Raw genomic sequence first — 14,055 nt, forward strand, 5'->3', positions numbered from 1 at the left:
TGCAATGTACATAAAAACCTGGATCACAATCTCCCACCAATGCATTCAATATCTATCGTGAAGAGTGGGCATAGGATTATGGGAAGCATTGTGGACAATCACATAAGGGAGGAAAACCTGTATGTTGGGGTAACAGGCATCTCTGGACCAGTTAGGACCCAAGCAGCTGAAGCCATCTGTCTTCAGCTTTTTTACTGCTGTAGCAGCTTTTCAGCTCTCTCTCCCTCTCCCTCCCCTTCAGTTCTTCTCCCCAGGGTCCTATACTGAGATCTTCTGCATTTTAGCGGTTTACATTAGAGCCTTCTGACTCTCAGTGACTCACTCCTTTCTTAAATACAACTCCCAAATTTTCTCTATCCAATCAATACTTCTTTTAAAAATCATGCCTCAATCTCCATATATTAATATTATTTTACATTATTTTTGTTTTACCCTCTTTAGTTATAAAACAGTTATCTGCAAAGGAGCTAAGGTGACCATAATGCTTGCAGTTCTGATGGCTTCAGGATGGTGTCCTTCAGACTATTTCTCCAATTTTCAATAAATAAAAAATCTTTCTCTGTTTCTTTATAACACCAAAGTTGTTCCACACACAAAGGTATCATTCACATAGGGATTTCAGTCTTAATATTTTATATACCACAGTTAATTTTCTATACAAAACTGTTCATGTCCCATCTGAAAGCTGTTTCTTCATATACACATGTAACAAATCTATGTTGGCCTCAGTTTCCCAGATCAGGGTCTGCTACATCTTTCCCTAAGGGTTCTAGGATAGCCTGAAGGGAATTGAGGTGATTTCTGCTCCATTGGTATCAGTTCAAGCCCTCACTGGCTGTGCTTTCCCCACTGTTAGGTTCCAGTAAGTAATCATTTAATATCACTTATATTTTACAAAAGAATATTTACTTTGAAAATATAACAATAACAGAAGTACAGATATTTCCCCCAACACGTTGGGGGAACATTCTCCCCTGTCCCACCTCAATCTCTGGGGAGAATGGGCTCAAACTTTACTCATTCCCTACATAAAACTGGTCCCACCAAGTTTATGACTGCTGAATGAGTCCTAACCTCAGCTACTGCAGGGCTGGGTCTCAAACATCACTCCTGATCACTTCTGGCTCCTTGGGACATCAATGCTGAGCTGACTGCAGAACTAGACACTAGGATGCTGCTCTCCTGACATTTCAGAACTCACAAAATCAAAGTCTCCAATCCCTTCACCCAACACTGAAACAAACAAATGCAGAGACCAAGGCCCAAGGCCCATTTTTCACTAGACCACATTCTGGCCATGGTGAGGAGGGTCAAAGGCCTTTCCTTTATAGCATCGTGTCTCACCAAATGCTGTCAGCAAAGTGGTCCAACCATGAGTCAAGAGAAGGTAGCCAAAGAGAAAATGGCCTTGTCTCTGATCTTTTTTAAGGCATCTGCAGCTCTGGCTACATCACCAACCCAAAAAAGGCCCATCCTAGACATGTGTAAGTAGACTAGAACTAGCTACTAGATGTGTGTCTCCCCAAGGTACTGCCACCACATGTCATCACGACTCACCCACAAGCAGACTCCCTAATCCCTCTAAGGGAGGAGACACCATCATAAGTGCCAGACCCTCATCACACATCTATTTGAAGTTTTTATCAAAACAAAATTCTTGTCCTACTCCTTTTGGGTATCACAATGTTGATCTCTAACAGCAATACTATCTTATGTCATATAATGATTAATATAAATATTTTCCTTTACATAAAATTACATATAAATATTTCCTTTACATAAAATTACATACATTACCTTACTGCTTCATGTGAAAAGGGCCTTAAAATTAAAAGTATATCTTACAGTTGGATCATCCCTTCACTGAACAGCTGAGCTCCAGACTAAAATATATGTAATCTGTGGTCAAAGACTTGCATTTTTGAACTCACAAAGGTTAAGTTCAAACTTGAGGGCTTTTCAGCAGTCATATTATTTTGGTCTGGGAACATCCTAACTTGGCTCACCTTGGAAATATCAAAATTTAGTCTATGTGTCTCTATATGCCCTTAGTTCCCATGCAAGCATTCTGGCTAACAAAATCTCAAAGATATGGCAGATTTTATTTAACCCAACAGAAAATACAAATGACTCAAATATAAGTCTAAGCAGTTAAGGGAACCCCAATGGGTCTCCACCTTTTTTAGGGATCTAAACACATTGCTGTAGACTTAAAATACTACTTTAGGCGGGGCTCAATGACAAAGGGAAAGAATTAGGAGCTGATAGATAATGCCTACATTTTCCACTGGATTTCTATCTTTCCAATCCTATTCTTCCTCCTCCTTCTTTTTAAAACAAACCTAGGTTTTTTTTTTTTTTTTTTGAGTCATTTAAAATAATTCAGTTTCTGCTTTGTTGTAGTAAAGCTAGTCTCTCCTAAGATTCTTCCCCCGGTCTCCTCCCCTTCCTAATCTACTCTTTTGGCCCCAGGTTCATACTCTGGGAGACTTGGCATATATTGATTTCATTTATTTTTTAAAATAAGTTTCTTTGATGCCTTTTGTATTTACATCAAAGTAACTTAACCATCCTCCTTCAGATCGACTATACTCCCCCCCCCACCCCCATAAAGGAAAGAATGAAACAAACATCTATTAAATGCCTACTCTATGCCAGTCACTGTGCTAAGCACTTTATAAATGTTATCTCACTTGATCCTTGAAACAACCCTGGGAGGAAGATGCTATTATAATTCCCATTTTGTAGATGAGGAAATTGAAATAGAAGTTTAGGTGACTTGCCCTGGGTCCCACAGCTAATAAGTATCTGAGGCCAGGGTGGAACTCAGGTCTTCTTGACTCCAAGTCCATCACTCTACCCACTCCATCACCTGGGTGCATCTTCACAGATCTGTGACACAGAAAAGCTATTAGGTGAAAAGATCCAATATGGTGACCACATTTGACAGTGTAAACAACGATCAGTCCAGGTAGCACTTCCTCTCTCTGCTCTAAGGGAAGAATCAGTTTTCATTACCTGTTCTTCACATCTTTCATTGGTTTTTCCATTTACTCAGAATTCATCTTTTGGTGATCTTTTCATTTAAATTGTTGTAAACTACAGTCCTCTTGGTTCTGCTCATTTTGCTTTTTTTGTTCCTATAAATCTTCTCATGTTGTTCTGAATTCCTCATATTCATCATCCTTTACTGCACAGTAATATTCTTCACCATGGTATTTTTAGCCATGCCCCAATAATAGCTAGCATTTAGATAACATTTTAAGGTTTTCAAAGTATTTTATAAATATCTAATTTTATCCTCACAACAATCCTGAGTGGCAGGTGCTATTATTAGCCCCATTTTACAGATGAGGAATCTGAGGCAGGTAGATGTTAAGTGACTTACCCAGGGTCACCTAGTAAGCGTTAGAAGCCAGATTTAAGCTCAGGTCTTCCTGTCTCCAGTTCTGAACTTTATCCACCAGGTCATCTAGCTGCCAATCAACAGGTATTTCACTTTGTTTCTAGTTCTATATTACCACAAAGAGTGCTGCTTTAAATATTTCGTATTTATAGTTACATTATGTTATGTCATATATTATACCTTTGTACCTATCTTTGACTTCCTTGGGGATGTAAGCCCCATAATGGGATCACTGGGTCAAAGGGGGACACATTAATCTTATTTCTTGCATAATTCAAATTGATATCCAGACCACTTGGCCCTTTTCAAACCTCCACCAACTTGTCTTTCCATTGTGCTGATCATTCTTACCCTTTTCATCTCCATGGCTACAAAGGCCTTGCTACAGGAAATCTCTTGGTCTGTGTATAATTTCTCTCTCCCCATCAGACTCCTGCATACCACTTTCTCTCTGGCTTTCTCAGAAGCCACATAAAGCCCCTTTCTGAAAGGTCAAGCCCAAAGCTCTGGACTGTGAACTCATTCTTAACTTGAGTTAGTCCCAGAAAAAAAAAAATTCTTATCAATAAAGGCAAAAAGGACTCGGGTCAAATCAAAAGCAATTCGTACTTTGTAAAGGAAGGACAAAAGGGGAAGAAACTTACCTGTCTCGGCACACCAGCTACATATAGCCGGCCTTAGCTGGGATTGTACACATAGGGGATGGAAAATCTGTTTTTAAATGTGCTGCTTTTCTGCCCTCTAAAGTGAAAAAAAAAAGTATCCAAACAGGATATACCTTTTTTATATTACAAGTAATTAAGAACTGGCTGTATTGTTTTTTCTCCCTGGTTTTGTTCAGGCTGTGCTCCAAGGGAGAAAAACACCTTAGCAACAAAAAACCTCTAATTGAAGTTGGGGTGAGAAGGGAGACAGACTGAGGTCAAAATGGGAGATTGTGGACAGGGAGTGGTAGTAGTGTTGGGAATGAGGGTTAGTTGGACTACAGAGATCAGCAAATGACTTTGTGGGTTTTTAGACTACGCTTGGTTCCCCCCTAAGGGGAGATATCAGGCCAGCCACCCCTCCATCCTAAGCCCTTCCATTCTCTCCCAGAGGAGAGGTGATCCTGGGGGCGAGTCTTTCATCTTCTCCCAAATTCTCTGCTGACACGGAGGAAAGCTCTGGACTGGGGTCAGGAGACCTTGGTTCTGTTCCCAGCTGTTTTTCTTAGCTAGCTGGGTCACCCAATGAAGTTCACTTCCCCTTCTCTGAATCTGTTTACTCTTCTTAAAATGTGGAGGCTGGCCTGGATGAAAAGATTCCTCCCTAAGTAACATTCTGTGGATCCCAAGACAACCAGAACGGAGAAGTGATGAAGCCAGTGGCCCCAGGGAGCCCTGAGCTCTAAGTGTAGGAGGGCCTGTCCCTGAAACAGGGCCAAATTACCAATTTTCTGCTTCCTTCTCTGCCGTTGCTGCAAACAGGTCTCAGCCTTCTCCCGGCTGTTCTCAATTACCGATTGGGGCTTTTCAGAGTGTCACGAGGATCTTCCGATTGCTCATCTCCCCACTCAGCGGCTCCCCTCTGTTCCAGGCGACGAGCGGCCCATAAATCCTGGACTCCAGCAAGCTGGAGATCAGTTCACTTGGCTTTAGGATGGGCCAGACGGTGGAACCCACCCCAATGCTGCTTCCCCTCTCCTCCATCAGCTCCTTAGCAGGCCTGCTCTGTCCGACCCCTTAGGTGGCAATTGGAGTGGCGGTGCCTTCCCAGCCTCAACCCCTTGAGTGTAGGAACTCAGCAGTGCCAGGCCCTTCCCCCTCCCCTGGGACATCTGCATTCAATTAGAAGTCCACTGGAAGCCATCAGAGAAGGCTGTTTAGCTTCTGGCCTCTCAAGGCTTAGCGCCTTCAATTTTTTATTTTAAATACTGCATACGGAGCAGCCAGCTGTGGGAAGCATTTACAATTCAAGACCTTTTTGTCCCCTCAAAAAAAAAAGTCCCAAACTAAGCAGTTTTTAAAACTAAGTTCTTACTGGGATGGAGAAATGTTTTGTTTTCAGGCTTCTAGCTGGTTGATTTTTTTTTCTCCTGTACAGAAGGCAGAGTCAATTTATTTAGAATCAATTCAATTCAGCTCAAATAAATTCAATACAAGAAGTGTTAAACAGCTATGTCCTAGTCACTGTGCTAGGCTCTGCCCTCAAAGTGTTTCTATTTTATTGAGAAATACCATACATACAAAAAAAATACAAAATATATACACAGGATTGGAGGAAGGGGATGGAAGGGCATCCAGAAAGCTCTCCTGTAGGAATTAGCATTTCAGGTGACCTTGGTAGAACTAGGGATTCTAAGAGTGAGGAGGGAGAACATTCCAGGCACGTGCAAAGGCAACAAAGGTGGGAGACATAACATCTCGTACAGGGGGCACAAGTGAGCCAGTTTGCATATGTGTTTCAGGACCAACCTAGAAAAGCTGTGACAAGATGCTCATAGCAGGTTCGCCACCTCAGCAGTCAGGAAGGTGAGTTCAAATCCTACCTCACATACTGGCTATGTCACTTAACCTCTCTGCCTCAGTTTCCCCATCTGTAAAACAAGAGGGTTGGACTCAGTGGCCTTAATAGTCCCTTCTAGCTCTAAATCTATGACCTGTTAAGGTACAGAGGTGTGGTCATTAGCATTGGTGGAAGGACTACACTAATGAAATCAGTTCCTGAAGTGGAAAGTTTTGAATATCTCCCTCAGGAAGTCTTCTCTTACCATAGCCTCTCCCAATCACTCCCACTGCACCAGCTTTAACATCATCATCATCATCATCATAATAATAATAACTGACAATTTACAGAGTTTTAGAGTTTGTAATATCCTTTGCTTATATTATCTCATTTGATTCTCAGAATGTAATGAAAAAAGTAGGGATAAGGACAGAGAATAGACCTGTGATTTCCTTGGCGTAGTAAACTCCCAGGTGAGGTAACTCCCTCTCCCAGTGCAGGTGAGCACCTTCTCAGCAACTCATACAGCTGCCTAGAGCTCTGAGTAGTTAAGTGATCAGCCCAGAATCACACAGAAGTGGGCTTACGTATTCCTGGCTCTCCATTCAGCTTTCTCTCCATGCTGCCTCCCTTTGTAAACACTACAGGTATTATTCCTATCTTACCAATGAGAAATTAAATGACCCACCCATGGTCACATAATTTGTAAGAGCCAAAGCAGAATTTGAACTCGGGTCTTTCCTATTTTCAGGTCGTGCTCTCTCTTCCCCACACTATGCTGCCTTTCCCAGAGCACTTAATATATGCATGAATATACTTGCATGCTTCTACCCTGGTATGTTTCCATGGGTGCACAGACTATCCTCTTGGGTAGATTTTCAGCTTTTGAAAGGGAAGAGCTTGTATCTTTTTCATTAGCATCCTTTGGAATACCTAAACAGAGAGCTGTGCAAGAAGGTTTTCTTCAATAATGTTGTATTGAATGAGTGAGCCTCATTTAGTGTTTTTTTTTCCCAAAAGAGCTTTCTGTGCAAGAGGAGGGGTTAGCAACAACCCAGCACTGAATAGCAAACTGCTCACTAAAAAGGCTCAAGGGACTAGGTGTGAAAATGAATTCTGCTCATATTTGCTTAGATTCAAGTGTCTGGAATATCCAGGAGACTCAACTGTCCATCCATTGGCCGAAGCTGTTCCAAAGTCAAAGGCCTCTGGATGTGAAATGATCAGATTTTGTTGAGGGGGTAAGGTTATCTTATACAAACCTCTGAGCTTACTCATGGGAAAAAGATTCCTAGAGGAAAAGGGACTTGCCCCTGGTCATACGACCAGTAAGTACAAGCAAGAGTCAAAAGGCAAACCTCAGACAAGTCTATGCTCTATTTCTTTGCTACCCACCTTTCAGCCCTTCACAATTTGACTTCCAATTCTCTACTAGATCTGTTTCCTCCAAGGTTAAAAAAAAAATCAGTGGCTAAATCCTATGACTTTCTCAATTGCACCCTCCATGATCATTCTATGGCTTTTGACAATACTGACCACCCCTTCCTAGGAGTTATTTGCTATCAGGCCGGTTCTCTCTCCATGGTCTTGTATTTATTTAACTGCCCATTTTGAGTCCCCTTAGCTGGTTTTTCATTCATTTGGCTGACAAGCATTTAAAATGCCTGCTGTGCCAGGTATTGTGCCAGGCCTCAGGGGTACAATAAAAATCCCTGAGGGATTTATGCTCCATGGAGAACATCCACCTCTTTGTCATCTTTTGGTTTATCATTTGCCCTCTCCACTCTAAGTGTGAGTATCCCCTCATGCACAGACATGTTTAGAAGGATGTCGGTGCCTTTGACAAAATAGCTAAGTTAAAAGGAAAGACATGTTTAGGGGAAAGGTGATAAATTCTGCTTTGGAAATGATTAAGATTTTTGTTGCTGTTATTCAGTAATTTGTTGTGTACAATTCTTCATGATCCCATTTGGGGTTTTTCTGGCAGAGACTGGAGAGGTTTGCCATTTTCTTCTCCAGCTCATTTTACAGATGAGGAAACTGAGGCAAACAGAGTCACAAAGCTAGCTGAGTGTCTGAGGCCAGATTTGAACTCGGGGAAGATGAATCTTCCTGACTTCAGGCCTGGCGCGCTATGCACTATACTGCCATCTAGCTGCCCCCTTATTTTGAGATGCCAACGGGTTATCCAGTTGGAAAGATCCACAGGTAGTTGGTGATATGGAACTGGAACTTGGGAGAAAGATGAGGGCTGGACAGCAATTAATCAGTGAACATTTATTAAACACCTGCTCTGTGCTAGTTACTGTGCTAAACACTGGAGACAGAAAAGAGGCAAAAGATAGTCCAGAAAGAGCTTACAATCTAACAGGACAGACAACATGCAAACAAATGTATATAAAGCAAGCTATACACAGGATAAATAGATATTTAATAAAAGGAAGGCACTGGAATTAAGAGGACCTGTGGAAGACTTCCTGTAGGTGAGCTTTTGGAGTAGTGCTAGGGAATAAGGTATAAGAAGACTGGAAAGGTGGGGAAGGGGCTAGGTTATGAAGGGCTTTGAATGCCAAATGAGGAGGGGTATGTATGTGTATGTTATACATATATTAAAAAAATTAAATAAAATAATTTAAAAATCTTTTGACCCAGTGAAACCAATAATGACCACATACAAGAGTTCAAAGGCAAAAGGACCAAATATTTATAACTATTTTTTTTGTAACAATCAATCAATAAACATTTATTAAGTGCCTACTATGTTAAGTAATGGAGATATAAAAAAGAGGCAAAAGACAATTCCTGCCCTCTAGAAGCTTATAATCTAATGGGGAAAACAACAAACAAATATATACAAAACAGCTATATACAGGATAAAAAGGAAATAATTAACAGGGAGAAAGCACTGGAATTAAGAGGGGCTAGAGGAGACTTCCTGTAAAAGGTGGAATTTTAGCTGAGATTTAGAAGCCAAAGAATTAGATATGGGTGATTACCAATTGGGAAATGGTCAGGAAACAGCTGAACAAATTGTGGTATAGAAATGCTGTATCACTGTGAAAAAAATATAATATTAATTCAGAGAAATTTGGCAAGACTTAAACAGAAGCAGAGAAAAATAAGTAGAACCAGAGTAATTTATACAATGACCTCAATAACGTAAAATAAGTTACCGAAAAATATCAAGACCCTGGAGCAATGTAGTGACCACTCATGATTTCAGAGTATATTTTTAGCAAATATAACTACAGACACTTGGCAGAGAGGTGGTAGACTATAAGTGCAGAATAAGATAGACATTGTTATACCTGGACAACATACTGAATTGTGTTGCTTAATCATTATTTGTTTCAGTAACAGTTCTATTGAGGGTCAGGCTAGGGATATGTCCCTGAGAAATAAAAGGGATGTAAATAACAATTTTTAAAAGTGATACAAACAAATAAAAATGAGAGGAAGGAAATAAGCATTTATTAAGCACCTACTATATGTGTGAGACAGTGCAAAGCACTTAACAAATATTACTATCTGCATCTTTGCTTGATTTCAACTCCATGGAACAAGATTCCCCTCCAGCCAACCTCACCCCCCACTTCCCTTTCTAGCTTCCTTTTCTGTGTCTTCCTCCATTAGACTGTAAACTCCTTGAGGGCAGAGACTATCTCTTTTACTTATTTATCTCCCCAGCACCTAGCACAGCACCTGGCAGATAGTAGATGCTTAATACACATTTCATGAATTGAACATTATCTCATTTGATTTTCACAACCACCTTACGAAGCAGATGCTATTTTTACAGATGAGGAAACTGAGGTAAACAGAGATTAAATAACTTGCACAGGATCTGAATTTAGGTATTCCTGACTCTAGGCCCAGGGCTCTATAAGCACCACCTATCTGCCTTACATGTAGCAACAAGTGGTTATCTACCACCAGCCGCTTTGTGCCTCATCTCTGACTGGCACAACCAATTACAGTATGCCCTATTTTGTAACAACTTGCTAGACAAAATGTATAAACTTACCAGCTTAAATTAAATTAGGAGTGATTACAAAAATGGTCTATTATTTACAGAAGGACCCCACTGTATATTTCTTTTAAATGTGAGTCTCCCAACTTGTCTTCCTCTGTCCCTACCCGCAAAGTATTTAAAATAGCCTCTGATTTACAAAAATTCAGCTCACACACACTTTTCAAGCACGCCCTTAGAAGGTGAAGTGTTTTAGATGTATCAGCATCAGCCTCCCAGAACCACATGCACTCAGCACCAGGTCATCAGGTGAGTTACAGAATCCCATTCCCTCGCCACCAAAGCCCCCCTCATTTTTCTCCAGTAATAAAAAGGTGAACGTTCTTTTTGGACTGAAGCATCTGGGCTGCCCGCTCCACACCAACCACGGCTGCCAGCCTCTGGGCATCATACTTTGAATACAAGACAGTGCAGGTCCATGTGGCTTCCTCCCCCCCACCAGTGGCTTTCAGCATATTGCAGACTTCACTGTAGAAATGGGGGTAGGTTGGCAACTCATAGAAAATCAGATTCCTGATGCCCTTTATTGTGTACCTGTTGGAAAGACAAAGAAATACCAAAAAAAAGGCATGTGTTGAGCACATCAGTAGGAAAGACTTCATGAAAAACTACTAAGCTTTTCTGACCAAAATAGTCAACTCTTGGTTGTCCATATGAACGTATAAATAAGTGTGTAAGGGGAGAGACAGAGAGAACTTGGTTTCCCCATCTGAAAAATGAGGCGGTGTGATAGTTGAGCACGCTTGTTAAGGAGCTGGCAGAGAGAGAACTGAAAAAACATGACTGACGGAATAAGGTCCCAGGTGAAGCAGAAGGGAAAGGTCAGGGAGAGGCATTAGTAAAGATACCTATTCTTCTGTGAGAAGGAAAGTTAATAAGGCATCTTTTTATTTTTTAAATGGAGGGAAAAGAATAGAAAAAAAAAGTTATTTTAAAAAGGGCAGACAAGGAGCAGCTAGGTGGTACAGTAGATAGATCACTGGCCCTGGAGTCAGGAAGACCTGAGTTCAAATCTGGCCTCAGACACTTGACACTTACCATGTGACCCTGGGCAAGTCATTTAACCCCACTGCCTAGCCAAAAAAAAAAAGCCAGATAAGTAGGACAGCTTTGAAAGCCACAGTCTGATCAAGAAGTACACAAACCCCAGACGGGAGACAGGAAAAGAAATGGCCTCAGAAGGAAGTTTGGAAAGGGACACAGGCAGTATTAGAACTATCACGCCAGTCACAAAACAACTGAAGACGAATGCTGCAAAATTACAAAGTATAAGTATGGACCCCAAGAAGAAATATAAGAAGACACCTCCCCCAATCCTTTGCAGAAGTGGGAGGCCCATAGATGTGCAGTATTAACATATATTAACAGAATTTTTTAATGGATTGATTGGTTTTGATAATTTTTTCTCTCCTTCCTGTTTTAAAAAAATATTCTTTATTATACAGGATAGCAATCTGAGAATGAGGAGGCATATTGGGAGTAATTTAGGCAGCGTGAAAATAAAAGCTGTAACATAAATTTATTATTTAAAAAACTACCATATAAATTTGAACTATACTTAAAAAAAAAAAACACAGTACATGGTAGAGATTCAAGCTTCCTACACAATCCTCTTTTCTGTTCTTCTTTGAATAGAGAACTCTTCATGTTTTAGATGTTTGGCAAATTCATAATAAAAAGGCAACAACAACAACAACGACAAAATTCTTCCAGAAACAAAAAGGAGAAAGCAGCCTTTAGTGGAGAGAGTACTCTTGGGAAGAATAAAGTTTCTGATAGTCAAGAGGCCAAGGGAATGTTGGTTGAAAAAATCGAAGATAGAAAAGGAGTGTTTTGGAAGATGAATTAAAAGAACCAAGATGCACAGTGGAATGAGCGGGAGATGAGGTTGCACTAAACCTTGAGAATTTAGGGTTGATTTGGTTAGGAAAAGATAGTATGGGAATGGCTTTTAAAAGAAAAGTAGAAGACAGATCTGACCATATCACTCCTCAACTCAAATATTTCCTGTGGCTCACTAATGCCTGCGATAAAACACAAAATTCCCAGCCAGGAACCCAATACAATATAGGTCTCACTTATCTTTCTAGGCTTACTGCATACTAATTCCCTCCTTCCACCCTCCACCTTCCACCCTGTTTCAGCACCCTCCTTCCCTGCCAGTCAAACTGGCCCGCCAATTGTTCCCTACACATGACATGCCACCTCTGACTTTCAAGCCTCTGCCCGGGTATTTCCATATGTCCAGAATGCACTCCCCCTTCATCTCCATCTTGGCCCTCTAGTTTCCTCTAATGAGGATCAGAATTTAAGAACATCATGAAGCACCAAGCTGTATCTACTGACAGTCATTTTTTTTCTTTCATCTCCATTAAGAAACCAGATAGTAAAATAAATTTTTTCATCCAAAGTAAAAAATTTTGTGTCACTTGAGGCTCTGTGTCACTGACTTCGAAAGGCCTTCTGTGATGCCAAGTTCTGTATTCTGCAAACAGTGTGTGCTTCTTTATCTGCATACACACGTAATACCCTCCTAGTATGAGACTCCCAGAGGGGAGGGGCTGTTTTATTTTTTGTCACTGTAACACGGTGATGGTCCATGCTGGACATGTAATAAATGCTTTTTGAATATTTCATCCAGGATATGAGGGGGTTGGAGCCTCTGTGTAACTCCACAATCCTATGACCTATGATTCAGTGTAATAAAGGTAAATTGGTACAGCATGTTGTTCCTTTGGCAGAATTTAAGGAAGGAAGGCTAAGGAAAAAACAGAAAGCTCTTTACAAAATAAGCTTCTGTTCACTGAACCACACACAAGGCTAGGGCCCAGAAGGGGAGATCAGAGTTTGGAATCTGCTAGAGAGAAGCAACAAAACGCATCTGAAGGAGTTATCAGTCTTACCAGAATAAGATGAGATGGAAATGAGGTAAGACGCTGGCCCACCACTCCCCTCTCTCTTTAAAAAATAAAAAACTCTTCAAAGTTTCAAAGCCCCTGTTAGTCACAACAATGCTGCTCTGCTTTCTTCATGGCAGACATCCCAAGTCCATCTAGTTACAAAACCCTGCTGGAGGACCCATTAGAAATGACAGGAAAACAATTAGTTTTAACAGCCTGAGCAATTCAAGTGCTTTCCTTGGGTCACCATGCCCCCATGTGCAAAGCCAACACACAGCAGGGAGACTGACCTGTCCTCTCCCTCCCCCCAGGGCTGCCCAGAAGGTTAGGGCTGAGGTTGGGTGCCACCTCCCACCAGGGCTCCAGGCATGTCCTGCCTTTTCCACTGAAGCTTCTGCCGTTCTCTTCACACCCCCTCCACCCTCCACCCACCACCCACCACCCCTGGGCAAGTCAGAGAGGGAAATTTCCTGCCTTCCTGCCCCATGGCAGGTGTATATTTGGTCACAAATTCCCTAGGAGGCCTTTCTTCCCTACTCCTCCCAAATTTACTCCTTTCATCTCCCCAGCCCCCAGGGATAATCATTCATCTTTGGGTACCTCCTAGGAAAGTACCATTCCAGATGGATCTATACCACCCCCACCCTTACAAATACCTCTCTTTCTTCCTCTATGGATGCTTTCCATCCCTCCCCCATCTTGGCTTTTTTCTCCTGCCTTAGGGTTTCTAGGGACACTTAAGACTTAACCCTTTCAATAAACTAATTAAAAATATTTAATAAAAAAAAAACAACTTAACCCTTAAGCAAGATCCTAAATCTAAAATGAAGGAACCCTGCACAACAGAGCTTCGCTTTCATTTGCTAATTATCCTCCTCTAAGATTTCCCTTCTTATCAGCCCTTGAGGCAGTGTGGTAAGGTAGGAAAAATGTTCAACTTGGAATCATTAGAGATCTGGGTTCAAAAGAGCCTTTGAACCCAGGTCTCTCATGATTCATTAGCCCTCACACACGGTTAATGTCTCTGAGGTGTACAAGGGAGAGTCAAGAATACTCACACTGCCTGCCTCCCACAGAGGGTGACAGTGAGCAAAGAACTTCCCAACACTTAAAAGGACTCCCTAAATGTGGCTTATTACGGTTATTTTAAGGAAACCACAATTACCCTCAAGTTCCGGCCTGAGCTAGACTATGCAATTTCCTCTCTGCTCCCCCCATATCTCCCAAGGGAAAAG

General features: G+C 41.3%; 1 protein-coding gene across 1 annotated transcript in view; it reads right to left on the reverse strand.

Annotated features, from left to right (window-relative positions):
• Positions 1–9,718: 9,718 nt before the first annotated feature.
• Positions 9,719–14,055, reverse strand: part of UTP25 (UTP25 small subunit processor component) — a 40,943-nt gene continuing 36,606 nt past the window's right edge. Inside the window, exon 12 of the mRNA XM_027870715.1 lies at positions 9,719–10,454. Coding sequence (XP_027726516.1) covers positions 10,211–10,454 — 244 coding nt within the window. The 3' untranslated portion in view covers positions 9,719–10,210. The remainder of the gene's footprint in view (positions 10,455–14,055) is intronic.

The sequence above is a fragment of the Vombatus ursinus genome, unplaced genomic scaffold (genome assembly GCF_900497805.2).
Source record: "Vombatus ursinus unplaced genomic scaffold, bare-nosed wombat genome assembly UNPS02014798.1, whole genome shotgun sequence".
In the NCBI taxonomy this organism is placed as follows: domain Eukaryota; kingdom Metazoa; phylum Chordata; class Mammalia; order Diprotodontia; family Vombatidae; genus Vombatus; species Vombatus ursinus.